Source organism: Falco peregrinus, chromosome 6 (assembly GCF_023634155.1).
Source record: "Falco peregrinus isolate bFalPer1 chromosome 6, bFalPer1.pri, whole genome shotgun sequence".
Classification (NCBI taxonomy): domain Eukaryota; kingdom Metazoa; phylum Chordata; class Aves; order Falconiformes; family Falconidae; genus Falco; species Falco peregrinus.
In genome coordinates this window covers 72884779-72908105 of record NC_073726.1, presented here as the reverse complement: position 1 = coordinate 72908105, position 23327 = coordinate 72884779, and the positions used below count along the sequence as shown (strand labels likewise).

The 23327-nt window shown below is 36.0% G+C and overlaps 2 protein-coding genes across 2 annotated transcripts in view; one reads left to right on the top strand and one right to left on the bottom strand.

Moving 5' to 3' along the window:
• Nucleotides 1–18415, top strand: part of PLCZ1 (phospholipase C zeta 1) — a 48356-nt gene extending 29941 nt beyond the window's left edge. The window contains exons 10-13 of the mRNA XM_005230638.1: nt 9937–10109; nt 13165–13297; nt 15024–15173; nt 18333–18415. Of these exons, the coding sequence (XP_005230695.1) occupies nt 9937–10109; nt 13165–13297; nt 15024–15173; nt 18333–18415 (539 nt within the window). The remainder of the gene's footprint in view (nt 1–9936; nt 10110–13164; nt 13298–15023; nt 15174–18332) is intronic.
• A 2166-nt stretch (nt 18416–20581) lies between these two features.
• PIK3C2G (phosphatidylinositol-4-phosphate 3-kinase catalytic subunit type 2 gamma) overlaps nt 20582–23327 on the bottom strand; it is a 208105-nt gene continuing 205359 nt past the window's right edge. The window contains 1 exon segment of the mRNA XM_055809289.1: nt 20582–21495. Coding sequence (XP_055665264.1) covers nt 21343–21495 — 153 coding nt within the window. The 3' untranslated portion in view covers nt 20582–21342.

Below are 23327 nucleotides of genomic sequence, written 5' to 3'. Positions count from 1 at the left end.
GCTCTTCCATGAAAGAACTGAGATTTACTCAGTCCCCCCATAATTCTCTCATTGTCACAAATTCTGCTTCTCATCCTGACTGTTGTATGGAGGTATAGTTTTACAACTACAGTAGGAGTAGAAAAATTACTAGTTAGTAGATTAGTTGTTTGTGTCTGCGTCATTATAAATGTTTATTTATAGTACGTACTTGGAATTGGGCTAGGCTGTTGCTGGAAGTATCTCACTGTTACCATACTATTTGAAATTGGTTTGATTATATTCTGTCCTTGTGGTTGATCCTCACTAGGCCTGATGTCATGCTGTTGCTGGATTATTTACCTGGGATGGTGCACTCTCTATGTACTATTCTCATTGCTATTAAAAACTAGCAAATTTGATTTATGCTTAGAGTAAGTGCTGGCCAGAGGTCCTAAATTTAAGATTGAATTATTTTCTCAGGCTTATCTGACTGCAGTTTACCAGTTCTCTTTCTAGCCGGTAAATTTCCACACTGATCTCTGTAAAGGGTATCCGTTTGTTAGATCTCAAACAAGACTGAAGTCTTTGAAAATAACTACTTTCACTGTTGACTCAGTCTACTTTATTGAAAATAATTCTAAACATTAGTGTACAAAGCATACGATGTTTGTTGTACGGGGGCTTTGGGCCCCTTCCTTGAAGAATTAAAAATATGCAGGAAGTGGTTAGATCTGCCCTCTTGGTCACATCATTTGCATCTTCATTTGCAGAAACATTTTTCTCATGGGAATAGTTGGATTATAAGCAAATCTCCACATACATTATTTCCAAACCATGTCAGAACTATTCTTGATTCCCTGATCTGTTTTAGATAACTGTTTGGCAGAAATATAACTGTGCTTCACAATGCACCTCCCAAAGCTCCACTCAGTGAATCTTCTGCTGATGTCCTTCCACTGATTTAACAAAGATTTTTTTAATTTTTGTGTCTGTCCTGTGACGGTATAGTCCACATACTCTCCCTGTGTCTCTGCCATTGTACTCTGCATCCCATGCACAGATGTAATCCCTCCAGATCCCTCTACCACTTTCCTAAAACTGTTCATGTGACTCTCAGGTTTCTCTTATGTCACCTATTCCCCCTCCTCAGCTCCTTCACCCTCCCCACACCTGCTAGCTTACCCTTCTCACTTACCTTTAAGTTTCTCTAACATCTGTAACTGTTCTGGCTGGGAAAATAAAATATATTAGGTTTTTTTCAAACCTACATATAATATTCCCTGTCAGTCCTCCGCATTATGTAAATGGTGAGAGTTCTGTTATTCCTTCACTTCCAAAGGCCCAAAACAGTGCTTTCTTCTGTACCTTGCCAGCAATTTTCTCTAAATTGATTGGAACATGGTAACTTGGAGCAGCCTCGCACTCAGTGAAAGCAGGATGAAATGGTCCAACAGGCCCAATATTTGTTGGTGCTGAGGAAGAGAATTACGTAATTGTATAAACCTAATTTCCAGAGGAAGGCAAGTTAAAAACCATAGTAAAAATTCAGGGTTTCCACAAAATCACTTTTGGATATCACTGTGCACTCAGTGTTCATTCTCTGAAAACTGAGACTCATAAGAACAGGATAGGTTTTATGAACAAAGAGGTCTTATGGAGAAAAATACTTTTCATAGTCTGGGAAAATTAGCATGCCTCCTGCATACAACTGCAGTGTGGCACTGGAAAGAGCTCGTTTGGCATACCCCTATCTCCTTTTTATTTAGTAAATAAAATGGAATGTAAAGATTTATGCGGGAAAGAAATTTCAGAACAGTTATTTACATAAACCGCTATCAGTTATATTATATTGACTGAGAAAAACAGAGCAAAAAAACCCCCAAAACAAACCAAAAGAAGACCTCAGTAAAAATAAAAGTGGAAAGACTTAAATGTCCTTTTGAATACATCCTTTGCATGCAGTAGCAAATATTATTCATGTATCAAAAGAACCTATGGGAATGACCAAAACATGTCTTAAGTTATATGAGAAAGCCATGGTATGGCAGGTACAGAATTTAGTTTTAGAAGAGGCTATGTAGAGCATATGTTTTCTGGAGCACTCATGAAAATTTATGTGCTACTCTGAAGATTCCGCTACATGTATGATGGATTTTTTTCTTATCATAGGTTTTGTTTTGGCCTGCAACATCGAAATGCAGCTTGGAAACTTTGTGGCTAAATCCTGTGTGCAATAATATGATTTAAAAACGCATAAAAAGATGAGTGATAAAGAGCTCTTTAACTAGTTCTAAGTTAAACCTCTGAAGCTACCTAGGGAAAAGAAATCTGCTTTTTTAGATCTTGGTATGCCTCACCTGTGCAACTTAAAATGATCAAGTCTGACCTTGCTTGTGTTCAAAGTGAGTGAAAACTTAAAAGAGACTGACTTTGGAAAGCCTCATAAAGAAAAAGATGGCAGAGGATCATTAATTTACTTTTGAAATTTTGGTTGTATGTTTTCTGTAAAACTTTATTTTTCTTTCTTGCTGGATAAAAAACAAAACTGGAGACAACAGGACCGATTATTTTTTACCTAAATTAACCAATTATGTTTGATTATGGGAAGTTCAGATACTCTGATGATCTTACTGAACACTATACATTTTAGAATATGTGATGGAGTGTCAAATTTAGTAAAGAAATGTAATAAATAATTAAATTAAATTTAAGGGAAAACAAACTTAAAAGATGGTGGAATACTTCTTACAGTGTTAATTAGGTTTTCAGCATGGTAGTTTTTACTCTTGGTTATTTTTACTGGATTTTTTTTTATCACAGCAGAAGTGTAAAGTAAGCATTTTCTATAACATGTTTTTTTCAACAGCTAATTTACTGTTAAACATCTGAAACAAACTGACAATATTCATTACATTATAGCTTTGAATTGTTATTGCTTGGATTTCTAGTGAAAATTGTGAAGTGACATGCTTTAATGTTTTTATTTTTGTGTTCAAGTAGGTTATTAGAATACCTCCAAACTCTTTGTAGTATATGTTACTGCAGTTAAATACTGAGAACTGTTAAACTATCATTGTGATCCTTAAAACCATGCAGATGGCTTACCTCCAAATGCTGCCTATGTCATGGAAAAGACAGAAACATCACAGCATTTCTCTTTTGTTCATTCTGCATCTGAAAGCCTAATTGTTAGTCTCCAGTCATTGAACAGTTTCAGCTGTCTTTCCAAAACAGGCTCCATATTTTGTCCCAAACTAAAACACCTCTTCTGCTCAAAAGCAGGGGAAGTCTGACATGTCATACCCCTCATGGCCAGAACACACCCAGTCTGTTCCATACAGCTATCTTTCCAGTCTAGAGCTCATTCTTTCTTTGGGCTTGCTGTGGCCTTATCCCACAACTGACTCATGGAGAATGTGCTACAAGAAAGACAGGAAAGTTTTCCTACTAGCTTCCAAGGCAAGGAGTGCCCTGGAAGAATGCAACAAGAAGGCACAGGGAAGTATCTCTTGGGTGGCCACTTCCTCTTGTTGAGTTTTCAAGGACAGGACTAAACGTCATGGGTCAGCTGCAGAAGAGGTGTGGAATTAATACCTATATTATTACTGTCTTACTAATATTGTTTTAACAGTCCAAAAAATCATCTTTAGGAAGTTAAAACTAGGTCTTGCACAACTGACATGAATCTTACTAAATACTGTTGAATAATGTATTGTGGAAAGATAACACTAAGATGCCAAACAAAGAAATGTGTTTATTAATAGCCATGAGGTGGACAAAAATCTACAGCTGTAATAAGCCACATATTCATCATGGTTTATGGAACCCAAAAAAAGCATTGCTTCACCTCTTACTCTTTGCTCCCATAAGTCCCTAGCCTAATGGGACTTTAGAATTCTAGACTCCAGGGGTATGATTAAATTCATACTTAAAGTAAGAACACATTTTTTGGTTATTTTGCCCCATAAACTTCACTGATTAGATCCTCACTAGCTGTAGTGGGGCAGCTAACTCATGTGTAGACATTTACAAGTTAGGTGGGACAATATCACTCTGATACATGAAGCTACCTAAATACGTTCGCCTTTCCTTTGGACTGGCTCCAAGGGCTGGGAGGTGTTTTGAATAAAGGTTTCATGTTTCTTTTGCAAGAACTTCTCTAACTGCCAGGTTTATGACAAAGCTCTTGGGCTACTCTGGAGCCAGCTTCTTTTTAGGCAGGTTTTTTTTGGTTGGTGTAATAGATACTGGAATTTCACTTAAAAGAAAAGAAACACAGAAATTTCATTTTATCATTAATTTTTCCAGCTGTCTTCATTAAATCCACAACTGCAGACAACTAATGGAATACTAAATAATTTATTTGAAATCTAGTCATATTTAAAAAAAGGCAGAAAAAACTGCAGGGACAAAATTGTCTCTGAACTCCTTGCTGACCTTGTTTTAAACCCTGTGTTAAAGACTCGTACTAAGGAAGGGGAAGCTGATAAAATACACACTTCTGCCAAGAAGCATGAGGCAAACTAATTATAAAGTGGTTTTTTTGAAAAGTATCTTTCAGAAGTGAAATAAGTGAAATCATAACCAAAAGATGCCCAGACTTACGCTGAAGTGTAACTTTCAGACGGATACATTAATGAAATAACAAAAATAAATTGAGATTTTAGATTTGATAGATTACCAGAAAGGCTTTAGGTACTTTTCCCAAGAGAACTCCTCAAGAGAGGATCCCTATATAAAACCAGTTGCAGATATATTTGGACAATGAATGACATTCAATCACCTAGTATCTTTTTTTCTGGTAGACCTACTTGTAATTAAGTAGGAACAATGTTAGCAATTATGACCATTATAATGACTGAATTCTTAACATTTCTGATGACAGTGTCTTTAGAACAACAGTATTGAATTGGCCCAAAGACAACCGGGACAGACTGACTGCACATACTGAGCATGATGTGTCAGTTGTGCATGTTACTCAGTTCTCACAGCTCTCTCTTACTACAGCAGAATACCTCATGTTGTACGTCATTCATAAATTAAGTTTCTGCAGAGTAAGAGCATCCATTTCAAAATGCATCAGTGATAAGAAAACCCAAAAATTATAATTAAGCTTAATAAAATCTGGAGTCTGAATAGCTAAAGACCATTTTGTTTGGTAAGGAATAAAAAAAAATACATACAGTTTGACAAAATTTTTTGGTCAGAAAAAGAGACGAGAGACAGTTTGTAAGCCAAAATTTGAACTAGCCAGTTAAGTCTGCTGTGTGTTGTCAGGGAACCAATCACTCTATACTTTTTCTTTCTAGTAAACGTAAGTCTTTTTTCATAAAATTTGGGTGGGATCTCACCTATTCACTGGCTTGGCAAGAGGGCTAAAGCTTTTATAAAACTCACAAAGCCCAAGGCAAAGAGGATGCTGAGGACATCTAAGAGACTGACCTTGGACAGTATTCCACAAGCCTGAACTAACAAGCACCCAGAGATGGCAGTGGGGATCAGCTTGACATAACAGGACAGGACCAGAACAGCATTAGTTCAGGCTCAGAACTGCCCAGGAGGCTCCTGTAATTTGGCAGAGAGTCTTAATTATGCTGGAAGTCTTTCTAGTTTCTCAGATCTGAATAGAAAAGGTATTTAAGAGCCACTTTGTTCCACCATTTTTCCTGGTTATGAGTTCTGACCACCTGGTGATAGAGCTGTTAAATGAATGCTTGCTTCCTGGTATATGTAACAGGTGACAATTCGTCATCATGTTACAGTTTATCCTTCCTTCAGATGTCTTTAGTTGGTTTCAGTGTAATCTGATGACTGAATAGCCTCCTCTTTCATCCATATTTTGAGTCACCTCATACTCAGTTAGCATGCCCTTTATTCAGGCTGTGAGTGATTTTTTTTTAAAAGCGACCTACATCCCTTTGAAAAAAGTAATGTGGACTACCCAGTCATGTAAGGATGTCTGAAAATGTTTCTGTAAATTTGGGCAGTGATGGATTGTGTGCAGGTGTGACCTGCATATGAGGAGAAAGGATAGATGGTCAATACCCAGCTAGGAGTGCTCATGTGGAATGAAAGCAGTGTCTTCAAGTCTAATAACATAGATCATGTCGTAGACGATAAAATGTGCCAGATCATTAAGATATGGTCCTATTTTCATAGTATTTCCCAGCCTGTGTGAAATTCAATCCAAATTTTGGATATCTAAGGCACAGAAGATGCATTGCGTTCATTGTGAGTGGCCCATTTAAGAATATAGACAACTGGAAAGAGCTGAGAGGGTGGCAACAAGACTGATGAAAGAGTTGGAAGTGTGATTTATTATATCTCTTTAGACTCAAATGAAGTGAAGTAAATCATGGAGATGGGAACACTGGCACGGAGTGCTTTTTTGCATATGATATTTTTGGAGATTGCATAAAATCCAGACATTTTGAGATGGATTTTAAATGGCAAAAAATACAATTAAGTAACTCATTTTAGGGAAAATTGGTGACAAATGTGTACTAATCCATTAAAATCTTTCCTTTTAAATGCAGAGAATATATTAAACCTTAGGGTTGTAATACAGCTAATAGAGCCAGGAAGGAAAGAGTAAAAAATAATGACAATTTAAAAGTCCCAATAGGTACATTAATTGAGAAGCAGTATCACAGACAAAATACATGCAGTTTTCCTCAACTGCCTTCAAACCATAGTCATTTAGAGATCTAAGAACCCCAATACTCACTTTGGTTTTCAAAAGCTTTTGCTTTCAATCTAAAAATCATTCATGTCTTGAATGGTCATGCTTATGGAAGGTGCTGTATTTGAATACTTAGATTGTGGTTAGTTCTGCAATGAGTTGTGGGACTGACTTCAGTTAACTGCTTGTGATATAGGGATGAAATATGACCTTTGTATTCCTCTGGGCATTTATGGATTGTTTCACCCTTTTGGAGCTAGGCTTTTTCCTAACTCACATTTGCTATATGAAGTTATTTATGTCTGGGGCCAACAGGGACAGCCATGGCAGCATTGGTACTTTGCAAGAGGACTTGAGTGTTAAATACTCTGATCTGAAGGAGATTTGGCCTCATGGTTCCAGAAAGGCTAAATCCATTTCAGATGCAGGAATCACACTGAGGAATTATTTTTCTTACATTGTCCTTTAAGCCCATGTTTTGCTCTGCTGTTTTGATTTTGATGTCAATATTAAAAAGATTTTGGTGCTTAATGGAAGGACTGAGGAGAAAGTTTAACTTACATAGTGCTAAATTTCAGGTGTCTATACTTTTCCATGAAAACCATACGTTAAAATTATGTACTGTTCAGATGGTTTCATAGTAAACGTATCTGGGCTTCTTTCCAAAAGAAACCAGCAGTTTAAAGCTCTCCTTGTACATGCATTAATTTTCTACTGTTTCATAAAACAACAGTACAAAGCATGTTATTGGCAAGTTCTGTCCTTGAATTCAGCAAAACTAAAATGAAACATTGGATAGAAATTCAGTCTTCCTTGCAGAAAGATATTGCTAAGACCACACTGCTAGACAATGGAAAACATAGGTTTTAATTTATGAACTTTACCATTTCTCAAGAAGTGTAAGGGTTATAACTGCGTCTGATTAAAAAGAAAAACTGTGCATCGACAGTACACCATAAAGCATTCTCCTAGGAGGCCCCAGGCAGTTATGAACCTTGCAAACAGTTGTAGCAGAGGTATGCATCTCAGAGAATATAATACAAAATTTAACATTAATTTACCTTAATTGGGTTACAACTTGCAATACTGGGAAATCAGTAGGTAAATTAAAACTACTGTTCAGTGTGTTTTTAACTTATTCTAAGGTAAAAGTAAATTAGGTAAAAATATAGTATTGATGTTTGAAGATATCAACCAATAATAACATTGCCCTTCACTTGTGTTGCAAAAGTAATTTTCTTAATAAGATGAAATGTGAAGTATTCTCCTTTGCTTGTTTCTGTTGTTAAATCAGATTTTCCTGCTTAGTAGCCTATAAAGCTCAGCAAATTTAGCAACAGTCTCATTACGTACAATCACGTAATTAGTTTCATCACGTGGAAGCTGCTGTTTGAAGCTGTGACTGATTTGCTGTATCCAGTTACTCTTTCTAAAACACATATTCTGAAACTATGGCCTAGTAATTACCTATGGACTGAGAGATCTTGGGGTATCTGTAGATCATGCCAGGACCTGGGCTTCAAGGGGCCTCAGGGTTGCAGTTTTGTAGCATTCATTGCACTGCTTGAGTCAATGTGTTAAAATACAACAAGGGTCATATAACACCATGTTTCGGTCTGTTTCTGGGTGATTTGTTGAGTCATAAAAACCAATTTGTGAACCACTTGCAAAACTATACCAAGAGTATACTTACCCTCTTTCAAAAAGGCAGTGATGTGCAATGGGCAATATGAACATTCTGAAGTTTAGTTTCTGTTGTCAAAGGTAAAATAAGCTTAAAGTTCCTTTGCATACTGACACAGAATCTATGCCTGCATCTACATTAACATTTCGTTCAAATCAGGAGTGCATGTTGTGTTTTGGTGGTGGTATTTTTTTCTTGGTTTGGGTGATTTTTAGGCAAGTTTCCCAATTGTTCCTACTTACTGCACGTTGGTTCCTGTTGCAGACCAATGTTATCTAGCACAGATGGGATTCCTTTCAGATGAAATAGAGGATGCACTCTGGGAGCACTTGATGTATTCCAGCCGCTAATTGGTATTGAGGGCATGGGACCAGGCTAGTGCTCTTCTGAAGTAACCTCACTGAAAACATACATAGTGCAAACATTAGGTCCATAGTACCAGCTGCTTCACTCTACAGATCTGTTCCTATGTGTCATTTACTACAGGATTTTTTTAGAAGGATCATCAAAGCAGTGAAGAAACAAATTTTTTTTTCAGTGAAACAGACCCAAATTTCTTGCATTTTCACATGAGATAAGGATTTATGAATTCTTCCAAATGTTCATTCAATACATTCATATTATCTGATAAAAATGTGTAATAAGGTCCTCTTCTTGAGTTATTATGAAGAGTCAGTTGTGCTGCTTAAAGTCTTCATTTTTTTCCTACCAAGCCATTAAGTAAATGACTTTTTATCGTTTCCTATTTAACACATGTCATGTTACCACTTCACTGATTTGACTTGTGCATTTTCTATTTTGAATGTGACAGGAAGCTCCAACGTACCAGAGCAGGGGAAAATTTCATTAAAGAAGTCTATTGCAATGTTGGCTTTATCTCATGAATTACAATATCCTGTTGATGAGAAGTGTGTTATTTTATTATTGCTGCTGCAGCAAACCAAAAATATTTTGAGCTGCCAAGGAAAGGAAAATCTGTCAGGTGTATACTATCAATAAACACCAGTACTGGAGGATTAAGCTTGAAAAGAGCTTGCTCACATAAATTTAAGAAGAGTTTTAAAATTCTACTTCTATAAACTTATATGTATTTGCACTGAATATTCTAACTCTAAACTAAAGCTTCTTGATCTTCTGGGTGACATGCTTTTGTGACAAATTCTGCACCATAACCAAGGTTAGTTACAATACGATGCTCTTGCCTTCTGCATCAGAACTTTGACAGCAGGCTCAGCGTGCAGGGTCTTGCCACTGTAGAGAAACTAATACGTGAATTTAGTTCTTATGGAGAAAAAAGATCTCTCATTTCATATTCTGTGAGATCTAATTTAAAAGAAAAGGGAAAGCACACAACACATGACAGTGTAAAAAAGATCTATAGGGTAGTCCTTAAAACATGGTGCAGTCCTAAATAGTGCACTTCTTTTGTGCATGAATCATTCGTTATTGAATACTGCTAAATTTAAGAGAAATAACAGGATCTTACATGTGACTTAAAAGATACACATATTTTAATCTCATTTACTTTTGTTTTTACTATTACTGTCAGCTGTTTTATAATATGGTATCAGCTCCAATCACTAAACCCAACATTTACTTAATTTTACAGTGGCCTTAAACTTCCAGACACCAGGAGTACAAATGGAATTGCAAAATGGAAAATTCCTAGACAATGGTGGTTGTGGCTATATTCTGAAACCAGAATTCTTGAGAAATCACAATTCAACATTTACTCCACACAATGTGGGAAGATACAGCAAACCAATGTCTCTGTCAATAACGGTAAGCTTAGTTAATTGTTGGTCTGTCGCATAAAATGTGAAAATAGATGTTATGTAGTTGAGACCTATTTGTTAACTCTTATTGGTTCCTCATGTTTACTTCATTCCTGGTTGTTGAGAAGTTGAATATTGGTTTTTAACAACATTTTAAAACTCTCATGTAGTATCTACTGCTGCTTGGATGGTTTCCCATCTGTAATTCACTTCTGTTTGCTAAAAATATATAGATGTTCAGAAGTTATGCAAGTTTGTAAAAGTACATGATTTTTCACAGTATTGCGTAAAGAAATGCAACTTGCACTGTGTCACAAACACAGTGATGAAGGGACTTGTCAGTTACGGTTGTGGGGACTGAACTCTGAAAACTTAGAAACTGAATGTGCACTTTTGGTGTTATTTTCTTTAAGTATTAGTAATACTACATGTGCTATAATGGTAATTGACAAATAGAAATGTTTAAAGGTAAGATAACAAGCTTTATACTTCTTTTAAGCTTCGTTATCTTTCTACACATACGTAGAAGACTATTTCTCAGGCTAAAATTATATAAATAAGTGTAAAAGAGGGATGAATCAATAAGCCATTGAATTCTGTCCACTTCCCCAAATTAAAATCTGATTTAATTTTTAAAAATATTAGAAATACATGCCATTTAAAAATAATGGGTTAGCAAAATCCTTCTTTTGAGGTCAAGTAGATGTTTTATAATTGTTCACTAGTTAGAAAACGATCTTTTCCCAATGAAAAAGTGCTATTTCTGTTTAAAAAGTATACTACTTGCATAAATGTTATTTAATAAGCATAAAATCAGTATGTAATTGCTATTTTGTTTCTTTCAGAGAATTAAATAGTGGAGATAAAACATTAGATAATAACAATTATAAAATACTTAAATAATGCATGTACCTAATCAAGAACATTTTTAGAGTCCTAACAGTGAGCATTCCAATTATGCAGAGACATTACTGGATGATTTCAAGCACCCATGCATATACATCAAGTATTTTAGTCCTTATTTGTATAAAGCTGGAATTAATTAAGATGAGGAAAAATCCCCAGCTGTAATGCAGGAGACAGGAAAAAATATTGACAAAGGGAAGGAAATGTCTGAGTCTGGAAAAAGTTGGAAAAGAGAAAGGCAGCTTTTTAGACTGAGGACATAGACTGAGACAGGCTGGGTAGTGCAGGATACAAAGAAGCAATGACATCCCACCAGCTGAGGGACTGTAGGGCACAGAGTGTCTCATTCATTGAATCAGCAGAAAAAACAGGAGTGGTGGCTGAAGATCAGAAGTGTCAGGAGCAGGAGTCAAAGGGAAAACAGTTTCTGCTAAAGAAGAGTTACTAACGATGAATGGAGAAATTACTTAACAGAGGGCAAAGATATAAAACATCTAGGGGTCAAATCTCTCAGACTGACTGTGAATGAATGAATGAATGAATGAATGAAAAGAAGAATATAAGTGAACACAAAATCACACAGGGCCCAGTTTTACTGAGTTCAATATCCTTCTTAACCTCATGTGCCGTAATTCCCATCAACAAAAAGCAGATAGTCTTTGAAGCAGAAATATAAATACTCAAGGTACCTCATAAGGAAACTTCTGAGCCTACCACGTTATACACTACCCTCTCTGTATGTCTGCTTCACTTTGGGTCTTAAAAATTGATTGGATTTATGGATTGGGGTTATAGTGTGCTGGAAAGAGCTCACTCTTTTCCTGTCCTGTGAGAGACTTCCACTGGCTCTATCAATGCGTTAAGAGCGGGAAGCAAGACTTGGCCAATGTAGCTGAATTTTTGTCATGACATTTAGGGCATGTCAAAGAACCTTTCCTGGTTCTAAGTGGGCCGTCCATCAGTGTTTGTGTCTTGCAAAGCTTTCCAGTGAAGGCAGTAGCTATTTTCTAGAAAGAAAGGGGACAGCATCAAGGTTTGCTAAGCCACTGACTGTTCTGCTGTTTCAGACTAGAACTTTTCTTGGAGTGAGGTGTTACAGTAAATATCTAAGCAAAGGGTGGAATTTGTGGGGTTTGATTTTTTTGTTTGTTTGTTTTTGTGGTTGACCGGGGAGTAAGAACATAATGATTTTTGCTCAGTCCTGAGATCTGGATTATAACAGCCATATCTTTCACCTACATTTTCAGGGTTGTATATTGCTCTAGATACATTCCATATATTGATTTCTAAAAAGCATATCACTGAACAGATGGTTATTATCTCCTAGGTGTCCTGAAATATAGATAGAAAGCAGACAAAGCTGTGGCTTTCATAAATCCTTTCTTAGGCTGGGTGCCAGATTACAGGGGAGTCTGAGGCAAAATTTCCGCATAGCTAACTAAATTAAGGAGAAAAACATCAGGGATCCTACTAAAAGCATAGTTTTTATGTATTACTGTGAAAGAGAAGGCACAGAGGTGAGAGAGTTTGCTACATACCCTGTAACACAATGCTGACATCACTGTGGGTGTTAGCGCTAGTCCACTAGACACAGCTTTAATAGGAATTCATGAGCTTCATGTCAGAAAATGCAAAAATCATGAGACTGATTTCTCCACCAGTATTATTTTTCATCATAACCAAATATAATTTTAATGGTGTTATCGAATAAAAACTTAAAATGTGAAAATTATATTTTGAAGCATGATATCAGATTATTATTGCTTTTTTATGATGAGGGCGGTGAAACAGGCTGACCAGAGAGGTGGTAGATGCCTCATCCATGGAAACATTGAAGATCAGGTTGGATGGGGCTCTAAGCAACCCAATCTAGTTGAAGATGTCCCTGCTTATTGCAGGGGGGTTGGACTAAATGATCTTTAACGTTCCTTTCCAACCAAACCATTCTATGATTCTATGAAATTAGCCAAGAATTAAATCAAATGGTAAGAACCATCTTCTTAATTTCATTGTGTTTAATATGTATTTTTGTAAGAGTTTATGGCTGGTATAGGCTTCTTATATTAGTTTTCTCTGGAACAGTTTTTGTTACTATGGCTACTATGTAAAGTTCATTCTTACAGTTATTTCAATGCATTATAACTTTAATTTTCCAGCTCATCAGTGGTCATCAGTTACCACCCAGTAACCTGTCGAAGACTAACAAAGCTGACCCCTTAGTGCAGATAGAAATTTATGGTGTGCCAGAAGATCAAATGAAAAAAAGATCTAGTGTTATAAAAAGCAATGGTGAGCATGCCTTATTCTCTTGACTACGAACAAAGCACAATAATATTTTATAAGGAATTACCATTTTTTTCATCACAAGAAGCTATTATGTACTTACAGACACTGTAATTATTTCTCTCTAGACTAGAACCTTCTGACACAAAAAGTTCAAGCTATGTGCCATTTTTGTAGACTAATAGGTTAAGGAAGAACAAACTCCTAGCTAGTAGCACTCTTGTGAAGGAAGATGGAATGCACTGCCTTTACTCACTGTTGTGAGCTCACCCTGGGTGGCAGCTCAATCTCACAGAGCCCAATCTCCCCCAGTGGGACTGGGGAGAGAGTCAGAAGAGCAAAAGAGAGGAAAGCTCTTGGATTGAGATAAAGACAGTTTAATAGTTAATGCAAAAGCTGTGTGCACAAGCAGAGCGAAATAAAGAATTAATTCACCACTTCCTACTGGCAGGCAGGTGTTTAGCCATTTCCAGGGAAGCAGGACTATGTGATGTGTTACCGTTACTTGGGAAGACAGACACTGTAACTCTGAACATCTTCCCTTCCTCCTTCTTTCCTTCAGCTTTTTTATGCTGAGCATGATATATGGCTTGGGGTACCCCTTTGGTCAGTTGGGATCAGCTGTCCCAGTTGTGCCTCCTCCCAGCTTCTTATGCACCCCAGCCTACTTGCTGGGATGAGGGGAGGGGAGGGTTGCAGAGTGAGAAAGAGAGAAGTCCTTCACACTGTGTGAGCACTGCTCAGCCATAGCTAAAACGCTGTTGTGTTATCAACACTGTTATGGTCACAAATCTGAAACACAGCAGCATACAGGTTGGTATGAAGAAAATTAACCCTATCCCAGCCAAACCCAGTACACTAATTGGTAAATTTAACGACATTTTTTACTGAAGAAATTTCTGTGATTTCATCACTTAGCTCATATGAAATTTCTAGTTGAACTAGTCCCTTAATTGCTTGACAGGTAAAGTGTGTACTCCGTAGTTGTCTTTGAGCATTCCCTTAACTTTATCATATGGATCTTCTTGATGCTCAGACTAAAAGTTCCCTGTGAGCTCCCTTCTTCTGTGTCTTTGTCTTCTATTTTTCCTTTCTTCTTTTTTAAATGGCTGCTGTTTTAAATCGGCCCCTGAATTTAATTTCTTTCTGTATGAACATTGTTCAAGATAAAGCACTGCCCTCCTGTTCCACAACTTCTTTTTTGTATCTTTAGTCAAGTGATCACTTTACTACCTTAATTTATTTAGCTACTGCCTCATTTTCAACACTGTGAAAGGAGATACTTTGGCAAAACATGAAACTGATATGGTTATAGAAAAAAATTAAGTTGAGCAGAAGTTCTTAACCTGGCTAGCGCTGTCCCATTTTGTTCTCTTCTAATAGATGACAGCAACTTTATTAGGCTTTTGATTTACATTATTTGTAGCTAATACATGACAAATCCTTAGAAGGTGCTGGCCTGCATACTGTAGGCAAGTCCCAAGCTTTCCATATTTGCTACATTCTGAGAGCTCCCCTCTGACAGTTTTAACTCCATAATCTATAAAAAAAATGTGACTTATATATCACTGAAGTCAGTGGAAGTGTAATTTATTTAAATGGGTACAGAAATCTAGGGGAAAAGAACAAATCTTGACCAGGTCAGACCAGTAATAGCAGACACAATAATTCAGATATTAAGTAGAATAAATGAAATGGTATTTTGATATTGTGTATTTCCTCTTTCCATTAGCTTTAAGCCCTAGATGGGATGAAACCTTTTCTTTTACTGTCCAAGTACCAGAACTGGCATTGATACGCTTCTGTGTGGAGGATGAGATCTCTCTGGTTTCAAATGAATTCGTTGGTCAATACACCTTACCATTGCTGAGCCTGAGTAAAGGTAATATTTTTATGTGAGCCACCTATAACAGCTCAACCAACCTACAACACTCTAGGCTTTTATCATGACCGTAGTATTGATGGAGTACAGCATTATGTTTATTTCCTAAAGGAGAATTGTATAACCATTGGGAAAAATTGCACTCTTCGTCTTTTTTAGAGTCATTGTAGTCTCTGAATGTAAATCCATGGTGTAGAAACCAAAAGAATATTAATAACAGTTAATTATTCCAACTGCAGTATTCCATTCTCGATAGAAACTGTTCAGATGGTATTTTAACTCATTATAATAGGAAACAGGAAGAGAGATTAGTCAGAACTAATATAAAGGCAACAGTTTTGTGCATCTTCTACTTAGCGCCAAACCCCAATACAAGCCAAATTAAAACAAAACAAAAAAACCACACCAAAAAAACTTCGGTAACCTATCTGCAAGTTTTCAGAGTGGAGAATGAAGAGTATAAATTAAGCAAAATATTTATGGTATTTTTCTTGGTAGTGTTTTTTTCTTGTACTGGTACAGCTTCTGAAATCTTACATGATTAATAGGCTGCACATAAAGAGCAGACACAGAAGTCAGTAGGCCAATGAGAATGGCTTATGTAAAATGGCTCTTAACTATATTGAATTTCCAAAGCTATTTCTGACAAAACAAACAAACTACTTTTATTAGTGAATGAAGATGTGAAGGCAAAATGTTGCAGCTGGCAACAGGCACTGTGCCTTTTTTTATCAAGCTTAACAGGGCTTTTAATGGCTTTTTCTTTCCAGGTTCTGAAGTCATAAAGCTGTTTGTGATTCTTAGATGAGGTTAAGGAGTTACACAAGAACAAAGACGTTACTCTTAAAGCACCCTTGCTTTTCTCCAACATAATTTTTTACACTGATCACCTTTTACTTTGCTTTTATTTAAATATTTCAGGATAATGAAAAAAAGAAACAAACACCAACTCATGATGTGTGAGACAAATTTAAATAGCAGACTTTAAAGCTTATATATGCTTATAAAACCATCAATTTGGGTGTTGGGGGGCGGCTGGTATAATTTTTCAGTGTTTCTTTAATGCGCCTGTATGATTAATTTTGGTCACAAATGGAAGATTCATATTTTGGAAAAGTATGAGCATGCAGATTTTGACTGGAGTAATTAAAAATGCTAGGAAACAAGTGTAGGTACAAAAGCTACAAAGTGTCAAGCAAATTAGCCTAATCCCCACTTAACAATGTAAAAAAATGGTAATGCCATCAAGATGCCCAGAGGCTTAAATAAAATGCTTCTAAGAGATGAACTGACAGGTAATTTCAAAATTTATTGCAATGCTTAATGTTGAGACTTCTGGATTCCAGGTCTGGAAACATTGTTTTGCTTTAAGTATCTAAGTGCCCTAAATAGTGAAAGGGGAAAATGTGTCTTACAGAAGAAGTCACACCAGTTTAAATTTCTTAGGAAAGAACTATCTTAACCAAGCTGAAGAGTGAGTTATGATTTAAATCTTACTCTTCACAGCTCCTATGATTGCTTTAATCTGTACTACAGGACTGTCCCTCCTTCCCTAGGATTCATATCTCTGAGATGTCCCCTGAGGGCAAGTTGCTTCCAAAAGCTAAGTGCTTACATCTGTTTTTTGATTTGGCAGGCAGTGGGACAAAGTCATGCCATTGCTACCCTCCCCTGGATTTTCTCTTGAAGGGATTCAAATGTATATATCCCTTCCTTTCTCTCCCCAGCAGCGGGCTCTCAACTCAGTTGTAGATTATAGTGGGGAAGAATGCTTGCTGCCCACCTGTAGCAGTATTTGATTTTTCACACAATGATTAAGTAGGTATATTCAGAAGGGCTGAAGGTGAGAATAAATCTCTAGCTGGGGGGTTAAAGGCAAGAGGAGGGGCGTCCTGGCTTACAGTCCCTGTCCTTATATATACATATACATATATATATATATAACATACAAAGAGTATGTTATGTAGAATACTAACACAGGACAAGAATTCAGTTATTACTGCTATCACTCAGTGAATGAGTAGTTAATTATTTCATACAAATTTGAACAATTTCAATATTAAAGAGGTTTTCCTTCTGTCAGGATACTTTGTAGAATGTTTTGTAGTTAGGAGCTAGAATACGTTCTTTAAATGAGTCTTATTTGTTGAAGCGTATCTTTGGATAGGAAATAAACCCAATCTTCAACATACTGTGCGCATGCTCTAAAAGTTGATCTCAAATGTATATTGCCTGGACTCAGCTTTAATATTGGCTGCCCAGAAGCTGAACCTTAGATGCCAGGTGAGCTTTTATGTCATGTAAAAGAATCAAGAAAATTCAAACCCAGATAAATGAGGGTCCCAAAGACTACACACACATCCAGACACACCTAAAGAAGGATTTTGAAAACTGCAGTTCTGAATGTACTTATTCGTAACAGATACTTATGTAACTGCAGTTTTACATACACAGATAAACCACAGAACATTCTTTAAAATAAAAAGTGTCATTGTTTAATATTATGGAACAATGGACATTTACAGTCGTATAAAACAATAGAGGTTTGGGGGTTTGGAGGTAAGTTAATTAAGCTTGACGTTAAGTACTGTAGTTTCTCCAAATTATTCAACAACATGTAGTTTCTAAAGCATGCCTTATGTCTGGTACTGGGAATCACTCATATGTAAAAGGAGATCCTTAATAGACTTAAGATGTCATGGTAGAAGATCTTATACTACACTTTATTCCTGTCTCAGCTGGCCAGCGTGTTACTGCTGCAATGCCATTCTTCTCTAAGCCACTGTCACTGTTCAATTACAAGTTCTTTAATTTGCCATCAGAACAATATGTGCAGCACACATCATCTTTGGATGTTAAAATGTACACTCTCCCTGTGTTTCACTGGGCTAAAAGTCTTCAGTTTGAAAAAACACCACATCTTGAAAGACACCGGCATTTTTCTCTCTGTGTCTAAAAATGTCAGAAATTAAATAATGTATATGTAGAGGAGAAAATAAGTAGAAATTGGATTTGAGTTCTATATAATTTCAGTTTATTTTAAAGAGTTATTTAGAGAATTATAAACTATGCATTATTTGCATGGTAGATCATAAAAACACTCTAACACATCTTTGTGTTTGCGGTTAATACACTAATATAGTGTCATTGTATTTACAGGTTACCGGAACATTCCCCTGTTGTCCAAAGATGGTGCCAATCTCAAACCTGCATCGTTGTTTGTTCATGTTTGGTACTATTAATGATGCTCTGCAGTATCGCTTCTTCTGAAGGATCACACCCTACTCAATAAAGCATCACTAGGTTTGCAACAACTTAGTGGTCTGACTTCCAGAGTGGCACATTCTTAATGATTTTATTAAGCTAATGAGAATTCTTGTGTAAGTAAATGGTATCCTGAATAAGTAATGGCCTTACCATTATTTAGAACTAATTCATAAAGACTGAACATTTTTTGACATTTTTAAAATTCAGTTGTTAATTTCATTTGCAGCTAATTTCAAAATTATGATTAATTACCGAGTGAGAATAATAGTCTAGCATTATGATCTGAAACTGAAAAATTATGAACATATTACATTGATACTTTTATTTATATTGGACAAAATTTCTTACCATTTAACTTTCCAAGGGTACAAGAAAAATTGCACGTACAATGTACCCTTTAAATTTATAACAGCAGCTTCTGATTGGGCTATATCTCTCTAATGTCCACTGTAACTTTCCTACCTGAAAAAATAGATTTGGGGAAAATAACCAGCTCTTAAAATGATAAAAAGTCAGATGTAAATATCCGTACCTTTTCTTGGCTTAGTCTTGAACCTCCTGCTGCTGAAAAAAGACAAATAATTCAGGGACTGATTTGTAAAGGGCTATGTTCCTCATAGCAGCAGGGAGCTCAGGATACATCTTACTGTGAACTCAGGAAATAGGAAGCACGATGCTTTGACGTGAGCTAGAATAATTTTAGAAAAGGCAAGGGTTGATTCTGTGATTTAAGAGCTCTTGACCACAACTTCTTGCCTGACATAGCTATCAATGTAGAACTTGCCCATAAGACACGGTTTTGCCATCTTCCTTACAAAATGGAAGTATTGTTGAGTTTCCATAGGGCTATATCTACCCAGTTAATTGCAGATTTGTTACTCAAACAAATGTGCTCTTTTTTTTTTTTAAGGATGTTGTATTGATAGGTTTCTTTCTTTAACACAAACAGTATTTGCAGACAGTTCTGATAATATTATATTTTAATGCTCTTTTTATTTAATGTCATTTTAATGCTATTCTATTTAATGTTGCTCTAAGATGGAAAATGAGGGCATGTGGTGAATAACAATTAGGAAATAAAACAGGAAATACTACTATTAGAAAATTACATTACAGTTATAATAAGGCAACAAAGACAGTAGACTAAGAAGAATCTAGAATCAATATTGACCTGTAAGGTCAGGTAATTTGATAACATTGTAAACTGGCCTCAATGTGTTTTCTGTGCTTGACTGAGAAATCACTTGATTCCTTACCCAGGAGAGCCTATAATCTAAAATGCTAGACTTACTGATCTTTGTAGTGATTATACCTGTATGCTAGCCAATATCCCTTTCATGTGGTAAATATTTTATAGCTTTTTTCAGCTCTGAAGAATACTAATAATATTAATATACAGAGCTCTCCCCACCTCCCCTTACTGAGGAGGAGTTTAGATATACCAGATTGCCTGGGGAAATTTATTCTCAGATAAAAACTGACCAAGTGACATAGTCAATTGGTTTCATGCTAAGAAAACCTCCAGCTTATTTAGTTTCCTAAATAAAAAGCCTAGTCCCACTTCAGGAGCTTTCTAAAATATCACCTTCTGAAGACTGATTTGTGAGTGCCCTTTGGGAGAAGGATACAATTATCTTCCCCTTCTGGCGTTATTATCCCTCTGTTGACCACTTTCTCACCTGGCAGGACAAATGTCAGACCTACTTAGTATATGGTAACTCGAAATTTTACAGCAGATCAGATCAGAAATCATCAAATCATCATACAAATCTCCTGTGCCTTAAAAATGTGCTTTTGTCCTAGAAAGGTATATGTAGTCCTGGTCAGCTATGTGTGTGTAAGAAGTTGTCAATAATGGACAGTTCATTATGGCTGCTCATATGCTTAATGTTTGAAGGTCTGTTTAAGTACTTCCTTAGTTTAGGTAAAAATGCTTTGAAGAACAGAGCCCATAATTAGCCGCAGTGAATTCAAAGTAACCACTCACATTCATAGTTTAAGATGTATATATACATTTTATAGCCCTGAGGTCAGTGCATGTATTGACTTGATCCCCTTATGCAGCATAGGAATGCAATGCAGTAAGACTGGTGAACAAAGATGCTTTATATCATGATCTTAAATAAATACCACAGTGAAAGTTCACATTTAATATATTTTATTTATTGGTGAATATTAGCTTCTCCACCCCCTCCTTTCTTCTCACAAATGACCAGTTACATTTGCTTCATGGATGTTGGAATAAAAGAAACAATTACATATCTTATGGAGATATGAAAATCTTGGATTGAATGTTACATTATGTAAAAAATTAAAAACACACTAACATGTGCTGCACAAAATGTGTAAAGTGCAAAGATTTTAAGTTTTGTATTTGTTTTTGTTTTAAACATATTGATTGTATAAGATTTAACATGAAATCTGCTAGACATCCGAAATGTATTGGCACCCATGGAACCATCCCATGGTTCTCTGGTGAAATCATCATATGCAGTGGGGTCATAGCAGGTGCCGATTAAATACACCTTTATCAGTATTGTTTCAACACAGTCAATGGAATTAATGGGCAAAGAATGAGGCCCCACACTTTGATGTGTACAGAATTTAGTATTTTTACAGTACTATGTAATATGAAACCCCCCCAAAATTTAATTGCTTTCATAAGAATTTCCTGCATGCTGCTACAAGTTCTTAGGATGCTATTTCTTAAATGCACACTGACAGCAAGCTGTTGTAGGAAGATGGTAGCAATTTTAAGACAATAGCCTTATGATTAGAAATGTTAAGGCATTTGATCAGCAGATGACTGCATATTCTCAAGGGCAACTGAGACAAAATGTACCGTGGGAAATGGGATAAAGAAACATTAGTGGATAAATAATTGAATGATCTTAGACAACGTTTAAATTATGCTGTTTCCCAGTGGATACCACTTTTCTTCATTTAACTGGACACTGCTCAGCTGAATGTTAACAGCTCCCACAAATGTTCCTTTGCTTTTCACAACAAGCTTCAGTACACGGCCTTTGAGCTCTGTGACTTTGTCATACACAACCTGAAATAATATATAGTGAAACAGAAAAAAAAAATATGAATTTGTGAATCTAGTTGACAGGCAAAACACTTATTACAAAGTTGTAATCATCTTCCTGAACGCTGTATTGAAGTAACTGCTTTAAACTGCTGCCCAGAATTATAAACTACTAACCATGAGCCAAATTCACTTAGTGCATTTACCTCAGAAATATATTTGTCCTGATATAGTTTATATAACAAAGTTTCTGCCAGCTTAGGCTTGTGAAAGCTGAGTACCTAGCATTTGTAAATAAATTTGAAACCTGTGTTGCACAATGCTTGAGGGAAAAAAAAAGTATACATAATTTTCCCTTGAAAACTGGAACTCTAACTTAAGCTGAATTTTGAACTCAAATGTGAAGAAATATCAGATCCTCCATGAAGTTCACCATGGAATGATAATGCAGAAAATTTTCTGGAGGAGAGATTCAGGTGGAGGATACTCATGATGAACAGCAGCATGAAACCATAAGACAGGTAATTCTGTAAAAGGGTGGAATATTATAATTTTTAAATATCTTTCCATAGCAGGTACTTTGCTAAATGGTATTGCTTTTCTGTAAAAATCAGAAAGAAACCAGAAAAAAGCTTTGCTGTCAATGTTTTTTAAACTATCTATATTGTATTTGCTACATGTTCCTTAATAGTGCCTTAAAGCAACATTAATGTGCATTGATATGTCTTATAAAGGTGCATCCTATCAATGTACAGTACTTCATAATTTTTCTTAGTACTGTGCTTGTGATTAAGTCTTGTGCTACATGCAGAATTAAAAAAGATCAAGCCAAAGAAAACCAAAATTTCTTCTAAGAAAGACTTCCATAAAATTTCGTAACTGTTCTACATCCAACAAACCCAAATAAAAAAGAAAATAATTTTCCTTTGAAAATTGTCTGTATAAATGTTATTATTTTAATACAAATAACTTTATGCATTATTCTGGATGTAACTGTATCCAAATATACCCATTATAAAAATGCTTGCATTTTTAAATGGAATCATCAAATATTAAATATGACAGAAAGTTTAGCCCACTCAGTAGAAGTTGCAGATGTGAAACACTTCTGAGATTGGATCCAGTTTAGCCAGTGGAACCTACTAAGTTTGGATGTTTCTGTTACTTGAGAACTGCTGTTAATACTTCTGAAATTTAATGATACTGCTTCCTTAGCATCTCTTTAGAAAATTATTAAGGCCTATAGTTTTAAAAATATCCTTGAAATTACCTTAATGTTATGAGAATACACCAAGCTTAAGTATGAGATGTGAATGGTGTATTTTCTGAATTTTGAAAAAAAAAACCAATCTGGAGTAATAGGCTAACAAGAATGAGCTGCATTCAGAACAGATTCCTATGTTTCAGTCCCTGCATTAATCAAAAACTGCTGAGTGAACTGCATGTGGGTTGATAAAATGTGAAAGAATGCTCTCAGCTAGTTTCAGGCCTGAAAGGTAAGCTTTGTGAGACAAGTACATTTAATCTAAAATTTGTATGGTTGGAAATGTTTTTGCTATTTTAGTTGCAATGAAAAATGCTTTAAATTTTAATCTTTCTTTGCAGTTTAAAAAGCAAATGCAGTGACATACTGTCACTTCAGGAGAATGGGAAATTGAAACTGCCTAAAAGGTGTTTGCCATGCAACCTACTTGGATTTACTGTGCAATCTGAATGCAGTCTATACATATGGCACTGCTGAGGAAAAGAAAAGTCAGACTGAGCCCTCTCTAGCTCAGACCTCCACAGGCTGGACTGCTGAGTCCTCTCTGTACCTCCAGTTATAAGAAGCAGAAATGTCCATGGGAGATGTCCTT